Source organism: Elephas maximus, chromosome 13 (assembly GCF_024166365.1).
Source record: "Elephas maximus indicus isolate mEleMax1 chromosome 13, mEleMax1 primary haplotype, whole genome shotgun sequence".
In the NCBI taxonomy this organism is placed as follows: domain Eukaryota; kingdom Metazoa; phylum Chordata; class Mammalia; order Proboscidea; family Elephantidae; genus Elephas; species Elephas maximus.
Window position 1 is genome coordinate 72,544,492 of NC_064831.1, and position 20,024 is coordinate 72,564,515.

Genomic DNA, 20,024 nt, shown 5'->3' on the forward strand with positions numbered 1-20,024 from the left:
TCACTACAATACTTTACTTTGTATTCCTGGATCACCCTTCGAAATATTCTGTTCAGTTCTTTCATGTGATCGTTTCTTCCTTTCACTTCAGTTACTCTACATTCAAGAACAAGTTTCAGAGTCTCTTCTGGCAATTTGTTTTTTTCTTTCTTTCCTAGACTTCAACAAAGTCCCAGGTATATTTCACTGTATTTTTATCCTGAAAAAAATCCCCTGATTAAGAAAATACTTTTAAATTTATATAGTAAGCTTTTTTTCTAAAATTGACCAATATCCCTTAGATATGAAAGGCTTTCCCTGCCTCCACTTAGCTCCTGGCACACCGAGTGCCATGAACATATAGTAAAAACAAGTTGCTGACAAGTATCAACTCCAACTCATGGAAACCTCATGTGTGTCAGAGTAGAAGTGTGACCCATAGGATTTTCTTTCTTTCTTTTTTCAAATTGTGCTTTAAGTGAAACTCTGTAGGATTTTCAATGGCTGATTTTTTTGGAACTAGATCACCATGCCTTTCCTTCCAACACAAATTTGGGTGGACTCAGACCTCCAACCTTTTGGTAAGCAGCTGAATGCCATTTGCACTAGCCAGGTACTCCTGCACATACACTAAATCTTTTACCTACCTTTGTATCCATACTGTCCTATCAATGATGGCAGAGTGGCAGGGATATAGGGCTTAAATCTATTCCACTGGTTAAATTTCAAATTTCTGGAAGGTAATTTGGCAATATGTATTTAGAGTTATAAATTTTTTTTTTATTGTGCTTCAAGTGAAAGTTTACAAACCAAGGCAGTCTCTCATACAAAAACTTATATACACCTTGCTATATACTTCTGGAAACCCTGGTGGCGTAGTGGTTAAGTGCTACAGCTGCTACCCAAAGGGTCAGCAGTTCGAATCCACCAGGCGCTCCTTGGAAACTCTATGGGGCAGTTCTACTCTGTCCTATAGGGTCGTTATGAGTCAGAATCGACTTGATGGCACTGGGTTTGGTTTCTGGTTTTATATACTCCTAGTAGCTCTCCCTCTAATGAGACAGCACACTCCTTCCCTCTACTCTCTCTTTTTGTGTCCATTCGGCCAGCTTCTGACCACCTCTGTCCTCTCATCTCCCCTCCAAACAGGAGCTGCCCACATAGTCTCATGTGTCTACTTGATTTAAGATGCTCATAGAGTTATAAAAATTTTATTGTCCTGTTAAGTTATGAAAATGTTGAATGTTCTCTGACCTAGTCATTTCAATCCTGTTAATCTATTTTAGGAGAAAATATGGAAGTTGTCAAGGATTTCATTTTACTTGGATTCATAATCAACACCCATGGAAGCAGCAGTCAAGAAATCCAAAAACATATTGCATTAGGCAAATCTGCAGCAAAAGAGCTCTTTAAAGTATTAAAAAGCAAAGATGTCACTGAAAACTAAGGTACACCTGACCCAAGCCACGGTATTTTTAATTGCCACATATGCATACAAAAATTAAACAATGAATAAGGAAGACCTAAGCAGAAATGTTGCCTTTGAATTATGGTGTTGGTGAAGAATATTATTGACTATACCAATGACTGCCAGCAGAACAAACAAATCTGTATTGGAAGAAGTACCGCCAGAATGCTCCTTAGAAGCGAGGATGGTGAGACTTCATCTCACATACTTGGGACATGTTATTAGGAGGGACCAGTCCCTGGAGAAGTATATCATGCTTGGTAAAATAGAGGGTCTGCAAAAGAGAGGGAGAACCTCAATAAGATGGATTGACACGCTGGCTGCAACAATGGGATCAAGCATAATAACGATTGTGAGGATGGTGCAGGACTGGGCATGTTTTGTTTTGCTGTACATACGGTCACTATGAGTGACCACTGACTCGACAGCACCTAACAACAACAATCTGCTTTTAAAAAATAATCCAAATAACAGAGTAAACTATATGCATAAAAATGTTCATTATCATGGGAGCTCCATAGATACACCCAAACTCCCTGAGGGACTGAATTGCTGCGCTGAGGGCTGTGGAGACCATAGTCTTGGGGAACATCTAGCTCAATTGGCATAACATAGTTTATAAAGAAACACTCTACTTTGGTGAGTGTAGCATCTGGGGTCTTGAAAGGCTATGTGCAGCCACCTAGGATACTCCACTGGTCTCACGCCTTCAGGATCAAGGAAGAATGAAGAAAACTAAAGACACAAGGGAAAGATTAGTCCAAAGGACTAATGGACCACATCTACCATAGTATCCACTAGACTGAGCCCAGTACAACTAGATGGTGCCCGGCTACCACCACTGACTGCTCTGACAGGGATCACAATAGAGGGTCCCGGACAAAGCTGGAGAAGAACATACAAAATTCTAATTCAAAAGAAAGACCAGACTTGCTGGCCTGACAGAGACTGCAGAAACCCTGAGAGTATGGCCCTGGGACATGCTTTCAGCTCAGTGATGAAGTCACTCCTGAGGTTCACCCTTCAGCCAAAGTGTAGACAGGCCTATAAAACAAAATGAGACTAAAGGGGCACATGAGCCCTGGAGCAAGGACTAGAAGGCAGAAGGAATAGGAAAGCTGGTAATCGGGAACCCAAGGTTGAGAAGGGAGAGTGTTGACATGTCGTGGAGTTGTAAACCAATGTCATAAAACAATATGTGTACTAACCGTTTAATGAGAAACTAGTTTGTTCTGTAAACCTTCATCTAAAGTACAATAAAAAAGAAAAAAGTTCATTACATATGCTACTATATGTAATTATAAAGAAGTAAAAATAGCTTAAGTTTCCAAAAATAAGAGAATAGTTTAATAATTGATGTTCATACAATGATGCATTTATATAGTCATTAAATGATATTTATGCTGACTTTTTAATGATATGAAAAAATTTTATGATTTAAACACAGAGAAAAGGTTACAGAAATATAGCAAAACGGTAATAATGATTGTGTCTTTGTGATGGTGTTAAGATAATTTCTTCACTTCATAACACTCCACTATGTTTTCTAAATTTTTATAATGAAATGTGGTGATTTTTTAAGGAGAGAAGAAAACATAACGAGGGAGCAGTCCAAGGTAGAAAGAGCTTGAGCTTTAGCAGTAGTGACTAGATTCTGACCTTGGCCCTGCCACTGACCAGATTTGTTCCCTCAGTCAAGTGCTCCCTTCCCTTCCAGCCTTGTTTGCAAAAAGAGAATGCTGTATTCACTGATCTATAATGTCCATCCATAATTAAATTCCAAGATTTATTTCAACCAGATCTTACCTAGTTACCGGTTGCTACCAAGTCGGTTTCCAAGGCTGTAATCTTTACAGAAGCAGGACTGCCACATCTTTCTCCTGCAGAGGATTTGAACTGCCGACCTACTGGTTAGCAGCTGAGTGCTAAGCCACTGCACCACCAGGGCTCCTTCTTACCTAGTTATCTCAGGGGAAATCTCTTTCCTTGTTTTCTCTTTATCCCTTTTTGCAGGCTTGTTGAGGACTGATCAAGACTGACAAACACAAGGCTGTAACTTACCTCCTGACATCTGGAAAGAGTAAATTCTAAGGCCATGAGGACGTGATCAAGACTTGAACCACTTCCACTTAAAGCTACTCAAATCTCAAATTATCCTCTGTACTTACTTTCCTCCACTTGTTTTGCTGAAAACATCAGCTTTAAATATATGAATGATTTTTGTATATTTATCAAATTCTGGTTTCATTTAATTTACAGATTCTTACACTATTTATTTTCATTTCAACTATATATTTCAAGTTACAATGTAGGTAAATGGGCTTTTCATGGGCTGGTATTCTACCTCTGATTACCTTCATCAAAGAGGTACTATATCTACAGGGCTCCAAAACACATAAAACAAATTCTAACAGCACTGAAAAGAGGAATAGAGCGCTCCACAACAGTAGCAGGAGACTTCAACATATCAGTCATCTAGAAAGAAGCTCAATAAAGACACACAAGATCTAAATGCCACAATCAACCAACTTGACCTCATAGACATATACAGAACACTTCACCCAGCAGCCCCAAAATATACTTTCTTTTCCAATGTACACAGAACATTATCCAGAATAGACCACATATTAGGCCACAAAGCAAGCCTTAACAGAATCCAAAACATCAAAGTATTATAAAGCATCTTTTCTGACCATAAAGCCATAAAAGGAGAAATCAAGGAAAAAAATCAAATACATGGAAACTGAACAACACCTTGCTCAAAACTACTGGTTTATAGAAGAAATCAAGGATGGAATAAAGAAATTCACAGAATCAAATAAGAATGAAAACACATCCTACCAGAACTTTACGGACACAGTAAAAGCAGTGCTCAGAGGTCAGTTTATAGCAATAAATGTGAACATTCAAAAAGAAAAAAGAGCCAAAAACAAAGCAGTAACCCTGCAACTTGAACAAATAGAGAGCAGTAAAAGAAGCCCTCGGGCACCAGAAGCAAGCAAATGATAAAATTAGAACAAAAATAAATGAAATAGAGAATAGAAAAACAATTGAGAGTCAACAAGACCAAAAGCTAGTTCTTTAAAAAGATCAACAAAACCGATAAACCAGTGGCCAAACTGACAAAACAAAAACAGAAGAGGAAGCCAATAGCCCAAATAAGAAATGAGATGGGCAATATCACAATAGACCCAACTGACATTAAAAAGAATCATAACAGAATACTATGAAAAATGGTAAATATGAAAACCTAGGGGAAATAGACAAATTTCTAGAAACACACTACCTGCCTACTAATACAAAAAAAAAAAAAAAAAAAAAAAAACCAAGGTAGAAAAACGAAGTAAACCTATATCAAAAGAAGAGACTAAAGAGGTAATAAAAAAAACCCTCAACAAAAAAATGCCTGGCCCTGACAGCTTTGCTAGAGCAATCTGCCAAACTTTCAGAGAGGAGTTAACACCAGTTCCACTAAAGGTATTTCAGAGCATAGAAAAGAACGGAATATGCCCAAACTCATTCTATGAAGTCAGCATAACCCTGACACCAAAACCAGGTAAAGACACCACAAAAAAAGAAAATTACGGGCCTATATCCCTCATTAATATAGATGCAAAAATCCTTAGCAAAATACTAGCCAATAGAATTCAACAACATATCAAAAAAATAATTCAGCATGACGAAGTTGGATTCATACCAAGTATGCAAGGATGGTTCAACATCAGAAAAACAATCAATGTAATTCATCACATAAATAAAATAAAAGATAAGAACCACATGACCTTATCAATTGATGCAGAAAAGGCATTTGACAAAAGTCCAACACCAATTCATGATAAAAACTCCCACCAAAATAGGAATAGAAGTGAAATTCCTAAACATAATAAACAGTATTTATACAAAGCCAACAGTCAACATCATCCTAAATGGAGGGAGTTTGAAAACATTTCCCTTGAGAACAGGAACCAGACAAGGACGCCCTTTATCACCACTCTTATTCAACATTGTGCTGGAGGTCCTAGCCAGAGCAATAAAGCAAGAGGAAGTTATAAAGGGCATCCAAATTGGTAAGGAGTTAAGTAAAAGTATCCGTATTTGCAGATGATATGATCTTATACACAGAAAAACCTAAAGAATTGACAAGAAAACTACTGGAAGTAATAGAAGATTTCGGGAAAGTATCAAGATACAAGATAAACAGAAAAATCAGTTGTATTCCTCTATACCAACAAAGGGAGCTTGAAAAAGGAAATCACCAAATCAATACCATTTATAATAGCCCCCAAGAAAATAAAACATTTAGGAATAAATCTAACTAGAGATGTTAAAGACCTATACAAAGAAAACTACAAGACACTACTGCAAAAAATGAAAAGAGACCTACATAAGCGGAAAAACATACCTTGCTCATGGGTAGGAAAACTCAGCATGGTGAAAATGTCGATTCTATCCAAAGTGATCTACAGATACAACGCAATCTTGGTCCAAATTTCAAAGACATTTTTCAATGAGATGGAGAAACAAATCACCAACTTCATATGGAAAGGGAAGAGGCCCCAGATAAGTAAAGCACTACTGAAGAAGAAGAACAAAGTGGGAGGCCTTACATTAGCTGATTTTAGAACCTATTACACTGCCACCGTAGTCAAAACAGCCTGGTCCTGATAGAGATTTAGGTTTCTTTTCTGTTCTCCCCTCCTTTTTTTCTTCTCTTCCTCTGCCTCTACCTCTTCTTATTTTCTCTCTTTTACTCTATTTCTCTCTCTATCCTACCACAAACAAGGCTATAGTGCACATTCTTTTAACTGTTTCTTTGCACATAAGGGCTATATGCACAAGTGGAATTTCTGGTTTTGAGCATCTTTGACTTGACCAGATACTGCAAAACTGTTCTCTAAAGTCATTCTTCTAATATATACTGATATATACTCTGACCAGCAGTGAATAGGATCCTATTTCTCCATATTTTTGCCAACCCTTGGCTAAGTTTTGCCAATCTAGTAGGTATGAAATTAAATTTCACTTTTAATTCATTTGATTACCAGTGAGATGAAAATACTTATTGTACTTGCTTGTTTGCCATTAGGGTTTCTCCTTCTGGGAGTTGCCTGTTCATATCCTTTGCTCGTGTTTCACATGGGGTTATTTGTTATTTTCATAGATTTGTGGAGTTCTTTATATGGTCTGGAAACCCTGGTGGCGTAGTGGTTAAGTGCTATCGCTGTTAACCAAAGGGTCAGCAGTTCGAATCTGCCAGGCGCTCCTTGGAAACTCTGTGGGGGCAGTTCTACTCTGTCCTATAGGGTTGCTATGAGTCGGAATTGACTCGATGGCACTGGGTTTGGCTTTTTTTGGTTTATATGGTCTTTTTATGGTCTAGATTCTGTATAACAAATATTTCCTCCCAGAATTGTGACTTGACTTTGGAGACAGTGTTTTGCAGGGTCCAGAACTTTTTAAATTTTAACACAGCAATTTTTATCAATATATTTATAAGAGTTTATTCAGGCATAATTCATATACCATACAGTTCACCTATTTAAAGTATATAATTTCATGGTGTTTAGTATATTCACAGAGTTGTGCAACTATCACCACTATCTAATTGATATTTTTCTTTTATAGCTTTTACGTTTTGTATCTGAAGAGATAGCTCATATTTTATTATAAAAGTTTTATGTGATTCATATTTTAGGTATTTAAACCATGTAGAATTTATTTTTGGATATGGCATGAGGTAGGGATTTCATATTTTTACATTGCAATTTGTGTATCTTCTTTGGAGATATTTATAACCAATTATCCTATCACTATTTACTTAATAGGCTGTCCTTTCCTGGCTTTTATTTCTAATGCTATTAAGTAATAAGTTTCCATATATGCCTGACTCTGCTATGGGCTATGCATCTCATTCCATTGATTTTTCTATCCCTGCGCTAATACCATATTATTGTAATTACTGTAGCTTTATAATAAGTCTTGATATCTGATAGCTAGGGTAATTCTCCCCCACCTTGTTCTTCTTCAAAAATGTCTGGACTATTCTTGGCTACTTGCTCTTCCAAATTATTAGAGAATCTGTTTTTTAAGTCTAGCTATCTCATAGGAATTTTTGTAAAATTGGGATTGCACTGAATATATAGATCCAAAAGTTTGCCTCTACGTACTCTTGGATCTTCAATGTAGATAATTATATAGTCTTTCAATAAGAATTTTTTTCTCATTCTTATAGTTGCTTTTTAAAATATGTTTATCTTGTTGTATTGGCTAGGGCCTCCAGAATAGTGTTAAGCACAAGTAATAATAAAGGGAATCCTTGTCTTTTTCTGGAATCTAATGGGAATGATTCTAAAATCACACTATTAAAGTGAGTATGCTATTTACTACAGGTTTTTGAGTAGGTACTTTTTATCAGGCTAAGGATGATCCCAAACTATTACTGGTTTGCCCAGAGTTCTTGATGTCATTTTGTATTAAAGTTTATCAAATGCTCTTACTGCATCTACTGAGATGAACATAAGTTTTATCACCTTTAATCTCTGTGGTAGGCAAGGAGATGTTCCACCCGGATTTCCCTTCAAGGAAGGACGTGTGACCCAGCTGTTGGGTGTGCTGTCAGCAGACAGCCTCCAGCTCTCAGCTCCTTACAGCTTTCCTCAGTGCACCCAGGAGTGTGCCCCTTTCCAGTGACTAATGGAGGCAGGAACATAAAAGCCTGGCCACTATGGGTCATGTGGGGCAACTCTGATGAGCCCCATGTACTTCCCAGCTCCCCTGGCTAAGGCTTGTGGGCCTGCATCATAGCCTCCTTCACCCTCTGTTCAATCCTGCCTGCCCTTCCCTTCCAGAGGTAGTGGTTGTTGTTGGTAGGTGACATCAAGTCGATTTCGACTCATAGCCACTAATAAATATCCTGCACACCAGGCTCCAACTCAGCATCTGCTTTTACCCTGTTACAATCTGTTTAAAATAGATACTTCTAAATGTTAAAAAAAATTCTTTGCATTCCTGGGAAAAGTCTTCTTGGTTATATATGTTGCTGTATTCACTTTGCTAATATTTTAAAATTTTATTCATTTATTTACCTCATGTTCATTGTTCATGTGTCCTTTGTTGTAGCCTATGTGTACCTGCTACTTGGTGGTACTTGAGGTAGGGTTCAAGGTTATAGAACTTTTCCTCCTTAAATAGGGGTATATATACATATGTTCTATAGCTAATGTTATAGGACATTTTTATTCCTTAGCTTAGTTTTAGTCTCAGGGCCTCTTTAACATTTCCAGGCAATTTTAGCTTGCTCTGAAGAGCAGTTGTCAAGCACATCTTGTGTTTAAGAGATTTTCTACTCTTGGGGCTGAGTCATTGAGAGCTTTTCCAATGCCATCCATTTTGGAACCACCGACTTCCTAGCTCCACGACACTCCAATCTGTGAGCCATGAGACTTCTTATAGACTAAAGAGGAACCTGACATACAATAAAAATACTTTTAGAGGAGGGACTCAGATCAGCTGCACCTCTGATCAGCGTAAGGAACAGGATAAACAAATAAGACAGTACACACAACAGAAAATTACAGGATAAAAAATGTCTGTACTATGCATTAATATGAGGACAAATTGACTATTAAAAAGAATGAACAAATCTGTCTTGGAAGTAGTACAACCAGAATGTTGTTTAGAAGTGAGGATGGCGAGACTACATCTCAAATGCTTTGGACATGTTATCAGGAGGTATCAGTCCCTAGAGAAGGACATCATGCTTGGTAATTAGAGGGTCAGGGAAAAAGAGGAAGACCCTCAACGAGATGGACTGACACAATGGTTGCACAACAATGGGCTCAAGCATAACAATGATTGTGAGGATGGTGCAGGACAGGGCAAGTGTTGCATTCTGTTGTACACTGGATCGCTATGAGTTGGAACCGACTCAACGGCACGTAACAACAATTGTGACTGGCCATTTTCTTCAGATGAGTGGTCCTTTCTTACCAAAAGGTGGCAGAGAGGGTGCAGCTAAAAAAAAAATTCTTTCCATTTCTTGGAAAAGCTTTTAAAACAGAAAGCCAAATAGCTCTTGCACCTAGATCTCTTAACTTTGGGAATGTACAGATTTTCAGATTCTATTATTTAATACAGTTATTAGAAATAATACCTAAGAGTGATTAGAAACAATCACTACTGATATCTATACCACAGGGGTTGAATAAAACATATTTGGCTACAACAAACAAAAATGAGTCTAAGAGACTGGAGAAACCCCAAGAGTAGGGTCCCCCGACACCCTTTTTTAGCTCTTAATGAAGTCACTCCTGAGGTTCACCCTTCAGCCAAAGATTAGACAGTTCCGTAAAACAAAATAAGACTAAAGGAGTACACTAGCCCACAGGGAAGAACTAGAAGGCAGGACGGGACAGGAAAGCTGGTAATAGGGAGCCCAAGGTCAAGCAGGGAGAGTGCTGACATGTCAAGACGTTGTTAACCAATGTCACAAAACAGTATGTGTACTAATTGTCTAAGTAAAAGTGATTTTATTCTGTAAACCTTCATCTAAAGCACAATAATAATAATAAAATGAATCTGTCTAGAAGTTGTAAGTTCTATGAAGAGTAGTTCATTATAATTAGTGAAAAATATTTTCAGGGCAAATGAAAAACAATGGAAAAATAGGTATATGTCATCGATTTACAGAAACAATCCCAATTTGCAATATGAAAAGGTAACTTTTTAAGCCAATATTCAATTCTTTTAAAGTTATAATGTCATCATCTATAAAATGAAGAACTAGATTAGAAGATAACCAAAGTCCTTCTTCCTCTAATATTATATATTTCCTATGTTAGACATGAGAAACGGAGGGTGAGAAGGACACATGACTCGCCTACGGTCATATATTAGCTGGTGACAGAACTGTCTGGAAAACAGTTTCCTGACGCTTCGTCAATTTCATCATCTATCTTTGAAAAGGTGAACCTCTGTAAAGATCTAAGTTAGCTACGGCTTCTACCTGTAAGAAAACAGTATAAGTTTACAGTAATAAACACCAGTGCCAGTGAGTCGACGCTAACTCATGGTGACCCCTCGTGTGTCGGAGTAGAACTGTGCTCTCTACGGTTTTCGATAGCTGTTACCTTTTGGAAGTAGATCACCAGGCCTTTCTTCTCAGGCACCTCTAAGTGGATTCGAATTGCCAACCTTTTGGACAGTAGCTGAGTGCTTAATTGATTGCATATAAGTTTATTCCAGGTTTACTTAAAATGATGCATAGCTCAGAATAAATGCAGTGCCTCCAGAGATGGATTTATTTTGAAAAGGAAAGGACTTCTGATGAGTTCTTGGAGTCTGAGTGAATAGGGGATGACTTCCAGGTAAAGAAAGACCAAATGGAACAACTCCTAGTAAGAACTGAAAGTGGAGGGAGGGAGGAAGAAGGTGAGCGCTCCCAAGCCTGAGTTTTATGGAGGCAGGCAGTGCTGTGCCAGGGCAGAAGGGGCCACTGGAATCGGACAAAGCAGGCAGAGGTGGCCCATATTCTGACTGGGCCTGGATGAGACAGTAAAACTCAGACAATTTTAATAGTCTTTTCTGGAGGTTTTGCTCACAAAACAGCGCCCACTAAATTCAATTCCTGACTGTAACAGCAAATAATATACAGTGAAACTGGCGAGAGCTGGAACTCAACAGGATTGCCTTATTTTTCTGGGTCTCACAAGTTTTCTGCCTTTGACGGTCTTACCACTTTTCTGTCATACACCATTAGTCGAAATTATTTGAAATTTTCTTCTCTAACAGGTTTCTGCCTTACATGGGTTCCAGCTTTTGCAGGTTTTACTGAACCATCACAATCCTTTCAATGGCTCGTTCCCCGAAAGCCTAACTTTAAACTATTGTGAAAGTAAAAAGAATTAGAAATAATGTTAAAAGTTGCGGTTTCTCTTCATAGAAGTTAGATCTACTTTGCAGTATCCGTTGCAGGTGTAGGGCTGTAGAAACTCTAGACATTTGTGGCTTGGCATCTGCAAAGTCCTGTTCTGCTTTTCTCCTTACTGCAGCCAGAGAATGCTGGTCCATTCTGTAATGGTAGGTGCATTTTGCCAGAAAATTCACATATTTTGTGGGTGGAGTTAGTTGGGAGGCTGGAGAGATTTTTCAGAAGCGTGTGTAGGCCAAACACCACAGGGGATTCCAAGGGATGAAAAATAATACCTTGGGGGTTAGCAAATTTCCACTGTTTGTGGAGCCAAAGGTGCAGCTTTGAAAACATGGCAGAGAACTGACCGTCAGAGGGGAAGGAGAGTCAGAAAGCCAGATGGTACCTCCCAGTGTGTCTGAGGATCCTTTCCCTCCATGCACCTTCACTGTGTTACTGGGAGTGGCCACAATGGCTCCTCCAGTTACCCTGGGCTATCTGGGCCACAGATGAGGCAAGAGTCATCTTCAGTGGTTGCAGCTACAGGCTCCCCATGAGAAGTTGAAAACTAGGGAAATATGGTTGTCCAGAAACTTAAATCAACACACAGTAAATCATGGGCCTATGCAAAGTCACCTTGAAATTTGTTGTTAGTTGCTGTAGACTTGATTCCAACAGACCCCATGTGTGGAAAATAGAACTGCCCCTTGGGTTTTCGAGGCTGTGACCTTTCAGAAATAGATCGCTAGGCCTGTCTTCCGAGGCATGTCTGGGTGGTTTCAAACTACTAGCCTTTCAGCTAGTAATTGAGTGTTTAACCATTTGCAACACCCAGCTACCTAAATAGTAGATCTCAATTTTGAAGAGGTCACAAGACTCTGAGGAATCAATGAAAGGTATTCACACAGCTTTCCTGTCCCTCACAAAATGAGCATGTGTGCAACATACAACATTTATCTATAGTTTTGGGAGTCGTGGACCCAGGTTAAGATTTGAAAATCTATGGCTTAAAGAGGCAGGCAAAACGGCCCTAGGTCTCAGCAAAGTCAGACTGAAAGTGTTATTTCTATTAAGGAAAGAATGTGCTGGTTAGAAGGGTGGTTTATCCACAGTTGTAAACATAGCAAAAAGAGTCACTGAAGCATAGGTTGGTGATTCCTGCCCTAGGACAGGCCAGGATGGAGTCTAGGCCAGTGGACCTGGGTATTCCTGTTTCCGGACCTGGCTTGGCCTTGGTGAAGAACAAATCTAATAATTTCCAACAAATCCCTTCACTCTGACTCCATATTCACTATATTCTGATTACAATTTGGCCTCTTGTGTAGACCTGCTCAAGGGGACAGAGTGTGTTGGCCTTGCCAATAGGAACATTCCAGTGCGCACAGCAGTCACAGTTCTCATTGTAAATGAATCAATCAGCATTCTGTTTTATACATCAGTCTCATGAACTGGTGTTAGCTCACGCTTGAGAGACAGACCCACTGTCAATATGCTGAAAAATCAGATTGCTAAGCCTATGAGGCTGAGGTCCAGAACACCAAACTGCCAGCCTGCCTCTCCTGGAAATGACGGGCTGGCCACATGCCCTCCCACTGGAAATGACCATGCTTACCTTTCACAGGACATTGGATTGTCACATTTGCTCGAAGGGCTGCCTCTATGACACCTCCAACCACGGCAGATAGATGGTTGTGCTCCGGTTTGGTGATATTTCTTTCAATAGACAAGATGACAGGTGCCTCTTAATTCAAAGAGAGCAGGAAACTATGTTAGGTTCAGGCCTTTCCTCTTTGGTGGACCAGGTTGCATTTGGCTGACACATGGTATTGCCATGAGTCAGAATCCATTTGATAGCAACTGTTTAACTGTGCCATTTGGTGAACTTTGCAGAGCTCTTTGTGAGCAGGAGCAGAGTCCTGTTTTCTCTGCATCCCCTATGGTGCCCAACACCGGGAATTGTACACACACACAGCCTAGAGATGCTCAGTGGGTGGGTGGGTGTGTGAGTAGGTGGGTGGATGGGTGGGTGGTTGGCTGGGTGGGTGGGTAGGTGGGTGGCTGGGTGGATGGGTGGATGGGTGGATGGATGGATGGATGGATGAAGATATCCACAAAGGTACATTGCAACAACCATATATAAACCATGAGGATAATTTTGTTTAATAACCAAAATTGAAGACAAATTCCTCTTCGATAATTTGAAAAGAACAAATTCAGAAGTTCAGAAGAAACAAGGCATGGAAGGGCAGGAATAATGCTAGCATTTTATCAACTTGAAGCATAAAACTTACATGGAAAAAGTAACAATAAAAACAAGTCACACAGAGATAAGAACCCACGTAAGGACTTTATTTCCCTGAATTTTGAGAACCATGTACTTATAGATTCATTCATTAACTCACTCAGGAAACATACTAAATGCTTTCTCTTTATCTGGTCTGAGCTGGACAATGGGACTATACGGTTGGAGAAATGCTCATTTTTGTCCTCAAGCAATGCACAGTCTGGTGGGAGACCATCACTATTCGGGGTGAGGGGTATTGAGATAGAGAAAGGCGCTGGCGGGTGGCTCTGTAGTCAATGGGGCCAGGGGAGGCTTCCAGAGAGGATGCTGACTGAGTATTCCTCTACCCTATTGCAATGGGTGGTTTACTCCCCCATTAGCATGTGAACTCCTGGAGAGAAAGGTCACATTCCTTAATCTGCTTGGTCAATGTCTAAGTCTTATAGATCAGAACAGTCTGATCCGCAACTGATCATAGGGATGGCAGAGGATCAGGCAGTTTCATTCCATTGCTCAAGGGGTCACTGTGAGTCTAGGCTGACTCAATGGCAGCTAACGACAACAACAAAACATAGCTATTGCATGAGTGAATGTATGAACAATCATAATTCAGCTAGCTGTATTGTTAATCACACATTCTAGGGAAGAAAACTTAGAAACGGTTACGTTTGGGAGACCAAATGTTCCGTTCTCTCCTGGTGTGCCTGGGGAACAGTGAAAACCTATCCTGAGATTTGAAGAAATGGATATTCTTTGGCTGGGAAAGGATTTTGGTTGTCTCAGCTCAACCTCTGGCCCCTGAGAATGTTGCACCAGCCCTACTAGGAATCTGGATTGTTCTGGGATGAGCTGAATGGGAGACTTGAAAGCTAAAAGGGGGGTTCCCATTCTTCCCAGGAATCCCAGAGCCTTGGTATTGATGCTTTCTGGAAAGGAACTTGTGCTCAGAGGCAGTACCACAGGAGAGAATAGCCTAGGAAGATCAAGGCACAGAAGACCAAAGCCTGAAGGTCCTGCCTTGAGAAGGTAGCCACGTGAGAAGCTTACCCAGACCCAGTGCCATCGAGTTGATTCCGACTCATTAGAATCTTCAAACCGTACAGGTTCAAGGATCTTTTAAAAAAGATCAACTGGTCCAACTTCCTCAATATATAGATGTGAAAGTACCTGCCACGAAGCCCGACCCTTGGTTGACCAGATGCTGGATTCCAGCCCCTGATATTGTCCCTTTCCTCACCTTGGTCTATTTATGTCATAACCCATTAAAAACCCATTAGCTGTGGAATCTACGGCACAGAAACAGTTCTACTCTGTCCTATAGGGTCAACTCACGGCGACCCTATAGGATAGAGTAGAACTGCCCCAGAGGGTTTCCAAGGCTGTACATCTTTACGGAAGCAGACTACCACATTCTTCTCCCACAGAGCAGGTGATGAGTTCGAACCAACAGCCTTTTGGTTAGCAGCTAAGCACTTAACCACTGCACCACCAGGGCCACAAACCACAAATAAGGGAATTGGGGGATGGCTCTTTGGTTTTATTTTTAATCTTAGAACACGAGCTAGCCACAAGAAGGCACTATCTACAACTTTACCACCTAAAAACATTCTTTTATAATACACCAAAACCCACTGCTATTGGGTGGATTCTGGCCCTATAGGACAGAGTAGAACTGGTCCATAGGGTTTCCAAGGAGCAGCTGGTGGATTCGAACTGTTGACCATTTTGGTTAGCAGCCGTAGCTCTTAATCACCATGCCAATTAAAATGACACAGACCATTCCTGTGAAGAGGTACACTAATTTAAAGTTACAATTTCCTGTGTTTCTAAGGATTGGAAGGTATGCCTTAGGGGGGTATATACCATCTTCTGTTGTTGTTATTGCTAGGTGTCATTGAGTTGATTCTGACTCATAGTGATGCCATGTGACAGAGTAGTACTGCCCCACAAGTTTTTCTTGGCTATTATCTTTATAGAGGCAGGTCTTTCTCCTGTGGAGCTGCTGGGCGGATTCAAACGGCCAACTTTTCAGTTAGCAACAGAACACTTAACCACTGCACCACCAGGGCTCCTTATACCAATCTTTAAAGGATAGTTATTCTCCTTCCTTGGCTGGTGGAACTTCAACCATGAACAGTTCATAGTATTGACAACTGCTAATTAAATCCTGTCTCATTAACTCCCAATTCTTAACAAGCAAGCTCTAGAGCAGCCATTTTCAAAATGTGGCCCTCAGACCAGCAGCATGTGAAGGACCTGGGCACATGTTAAAAATGCAAATTCTCAGACTCCATCCCAAACCTACTGAGCTGGAAACTCTGGGGGCTGGGCCCAGCCATCAGTGTCTTAACGAGCCTTCTGGGGAACTCTGATGCATGCTCAGGTTTGAGAACTGCTGCTCTAGATTTTAATATAAAGCACACACACTCACACAAAAAAACCCAACAAAAAAAACAGGCATTCTACAACAACAGACATTACCTGCATACAGCACAGAAGAACTTTCCATGTCTGAACCGAGATGATTGGCTACAGAGCACCCATAGATCCCTTGTTCCTTCCTTGTAGGGTTTCGTATCTGTATCTTCCCCATTCCATCCAAAATTATTCTGTAGAACAGTTAGAAACAAGAGGTATTCATGTGACACATTCAACTGCTCTGGGGCCACAACAACAAGCAGAGAAGACGGCAAAATTACAGACTTTGAGCTGGCAGGGACACCCTCAGATGATCTTGTCAAGCACCTACAGACAGACAACTGCACAGAACAAGAGGGTGGAAAGGTCTTTCTTTTGCCTTGCCAGTTGTCATGGAGTCAATTACGACTCATGGTCACCCCACATGTGGCACAGTAGAATTGCTCTCCATATGGCTGATTTTCAATGGCTGATTTTTCAGAAGGTCTTTCTTCCAAGATGCTCTGGGTAGACTCCAACCTCCACCTTTCAGTTAGCAGCTGAGTATGTTAACTGTTTGCATCACCCAGGGACTTTCTCTTACCTTAGACTCACAGAAAGGTGAGAGCTGGATGGTGCTTTACATGCGAAGAGACTTCTCTAGATGGACTCAGTGCTTATCTACCACGTTTTTTAAAAGGACAAACTAGCAAACCTATTAATTTGCTGGATGTTAAATCCTTATTTCCTACTGAAATCCCTCCTAGAGAACTGCAGGTGTGGACTTTTTGGTTAGGATTTTCCCACTGGAAGTGGGTGGCTTTTGACTGTGGCTGCCTTGCAGTGAAGTATCGCCTTACACTATCACTGTGTGAGAAGTCAGCAAGGTGACAATGCCAAGGCTGCAGCGTATATTGGATTTTGATCATGCTGTTAAAAATCGGGGCTACACTGTATTGAGTTCCATATGGTCTCCCAACTATTGATGTTCATAAAAAGCTGCATGTAAAGACCTCTTCAAGAATCAGAGTTGGTAGCTGTTTCCTAACAGACAAGATAATTTCTAAGTGGGAAAGAGTGCTCGTTTTTTTTTTTTTTAATTATCTTAATTTCTTTTCTTAATGACTTGAAGCTGCTTCTAGGTCATCTGGCTCAGTGGTCCAGATATTATTTTCCCCCTGCCCCATCCCACCTTACAGATTGTAGCCATATAGACAATTCTGACCTTTAAACGCTGTATGCTTATTCATGAACCGAGCTGAGCCCCTTCTTCATTTCCTGCCATTTCACGTGGCTCACCCTAGGCTCCAGCCATAATGAACTTCCCATGATCTTTCATCACCCCAAGCTTCTGCATCTGTTGTTCACTTTATTTGGGATGCCCGTCCCGCTTTCTCACAAATTCCAACCTACCCACTGAGTCCTGGATAATTTCCCCTGCAAAGCTTTCCCCCATGCTCCTAGAGCTATCTGCCGCCTCCCTCTGCTCTGGTTCATGTATTTATTTGATAAAATATCTCTTTCTTCCTACAAGATTGTGATCTTTTCAACGGCAGGAACCAAATCTTATTCACAGCACTATATTCTTAGTATTTAGCACAGTGACTTTTCCATTATAAGCTCTCAAAAACCTTTGATGAATAAATGTATGAATGATTAGAACAGAATAATGGCACAGAATAAATGTACAAGGAGGATGCAAGCCCTCCTCTAACATAGGTAGGAAGTATCCAAAGTGGGGAGTCCCTGGGTGGTGCAAACAATTAATGTGCTTGGCTGCTAAGCAAAAGGTTGGAGGTTGAAGTCCACCCAGAGGTGCCTCAGAAGAAAGGCCTGGCAATCTGCTTCTGAAAAATCAGCCACTGAAAACCGCAGGGAACATAGTTCTACTCTGATAACCCTGATTGCCATGTGTTGGAATCAAAGGCAACTGGCTGGTTATACAAATGTGGGGAGAAGTAAAAAAAACAGCTCGAGTGCCCACAGCAGGGAGAGGACTATAGCGGATCTAGCTAGACTTGCACGGCTGCAAACCAAAAGGTCGGCAGTTGGAATCCACCGGCTGCTTCTTGGAAGCCCTGTGGGGCAGTTCTACTCTGTCTTATAGGGTTGCTCTGAGTCAGAATCGACTCGATGGCATCAGGTTTGGTTTCTTAACGTACACAGAAGCACATCTAAACGGGACGTACCATGTCAGAACCTCTTCTTCATAGTGCTCTAGGCGTCTCAGCCTCAGAAACGAATGTTAATTCCATTTGATCAAGTCAAAGTATTTCATATCAACTCAATGCAACAAACATTTAAACTGATCGTGCTCTGCTGCGTGACTGTAGTTAGTACTTAGGTGGCCTTCAACTATCTCAGCCTCTGTTCCCTCACAATTTATAAAATGGAATTGTTGAGCTAGGTCAGCAGTTCTCAAAGGGTGGTCCATGGGCCCCTGGGTTCCCCAAGACCTTGTCAGGAGGTCTATGAGGTCAAAACAATTTTCATGTATCATTTGCTTTTTCCATTACATTGCCATTTGCACTGATAGTACAAAAGCAATGGCGGGTAAAAGGGCTGATGCCTTAGCATGACCCAAGGCACGGGATCAAGGCGGACCAGTTGTCACTGTATTCTTAACTACCACACACTTGCAGTCAAAAACAAAAAGAACCATTTTACTTGTTTTGGAAGCAGTGAGTTTCTGTTCACGGTGATGGGAAATTTGGCAATGATTATTGGTGACAGTTGCAGAACAAGATGAATGTAATTGATATGGCTAAATTGTACACCCGAAAATGTTGAATTGGCAAATGCTGTGTTACCTATATTTTTATAACAATAAAAAAGTCCTTAATGAAGCTGTAAAACATTGATTTTACTAAATCTAGACCCTTGAGTACACAGTTTTTAACATTCTGTCTCACAAAACGGAAAGTACACAGGAAGAGCTTCTTTTGTATGCCAAAGCACGTTAATGGGACTGTCTCTGTTGTTAGCTGAGCTGGCTGCTCTTGTCGTGGAAGACCAATTCTACTTAAAGGAATGACTAACAGGCAAACAATGATTATTCAGACTTGTGTATCTGGCAGATTTTTTCCTTTAAATTACCAAAATGAGCTCGCCAATTTAAGGGAAAAAAAACAAACCAAAACAAAACCTGAGGGTATTTGCTGCCAATGTTAAATTTGAGCTCTCGATTCTAATTCAGAACTTTGGAACTCATATCAGCCATCGTGATTCGAGTTGTGTGTCCCAAAACGTAAAGAATTTTCTGATAAGGTGGATGTATTGTATAATGAAATGTGTTAACATTTTGGAAGATCCACATAGTTCAGTGAGCCAATATTTTCCAAATGACCAATGCATTATGTTACAAAATCATACATGGGTGAAAGAATCTATTCAAAGTGCAAGAAAGGCCAATGGCTGTTACTGTAACAGAGAACCCAAGTTTGATTGATATGGTTTCAGGTTCCACAACGCAGCTAATCTTTAAGAAACTACCACTTGTTAAGTTTCAGCATTGTACCAAAGAATATCCACAATTATCTGAAAAGACTATTAAAATATTCTTTATTTTTTTAAACTAAAATATCTGTATGGTTCATATGCTTCAAGTAAAACAACGCATTCCAACAGATCCAATGCAGAAGCATATATGAGAATCCATCTGTCTTTTATTAAGCCAGACATTGAAGAGATTTGCAAAAATGTAAAATAATGCCAATTTTTTCAGTAATTTTTTTATTTGAAAATATTATTTTTCAAAAAAATATGTTATTTATGTTAACATGTAATGGGCTTATTATTATTTCTAAATGGACTAATAAATAGATATTTAAAATTTTTCTTGGCTTTAATTTCTAATATGGTAAATATTGATAGAACTCATGTAAACAAAAGCTCTTTGGGCTCCTCAATAATATAACAAATTAAAGGTGTCCTAAGGAGCCCTGAAGGAGCCCTGATGGCACGGTGGTTAAAACGCTCAGCTGCTAACT

At 40.1% G+C, this 20,024-nt stretch overlaps 1 protein-coding gene across 2 annotated transcripts in view; it reads right to left on the minus strand.

Annotated features, from left to right (window-relative positions):
- The window catches only part of ADAMTSL3 (ADAMTS like 3), a 419,630-nt gene that overhangs the window by 52,644 nt on the left and 346,962 nt on the right, over nucleotides 1–20,024 (minus strand). For both annotated transcript variants that reach the window (XM_049906188.1, XM_049852500.1), the window contains exons 22-23: nucleotides 16,120–16,247; nucleotides 12,967–13,095 (exon numbers count right to left, since the gene is read on the minus strand). In XM_049906188.1, the coding sequence (XP_049762145.1) occupies nucleotides 12,967–13,095; nucleotides 16,120–16,247 (257 nt within the window). The remainder of the gene's footprint in view (nucleotides 1–12,966; nucleotides 13,096–16,119; nucleotides 16,248–20,024) is intronic.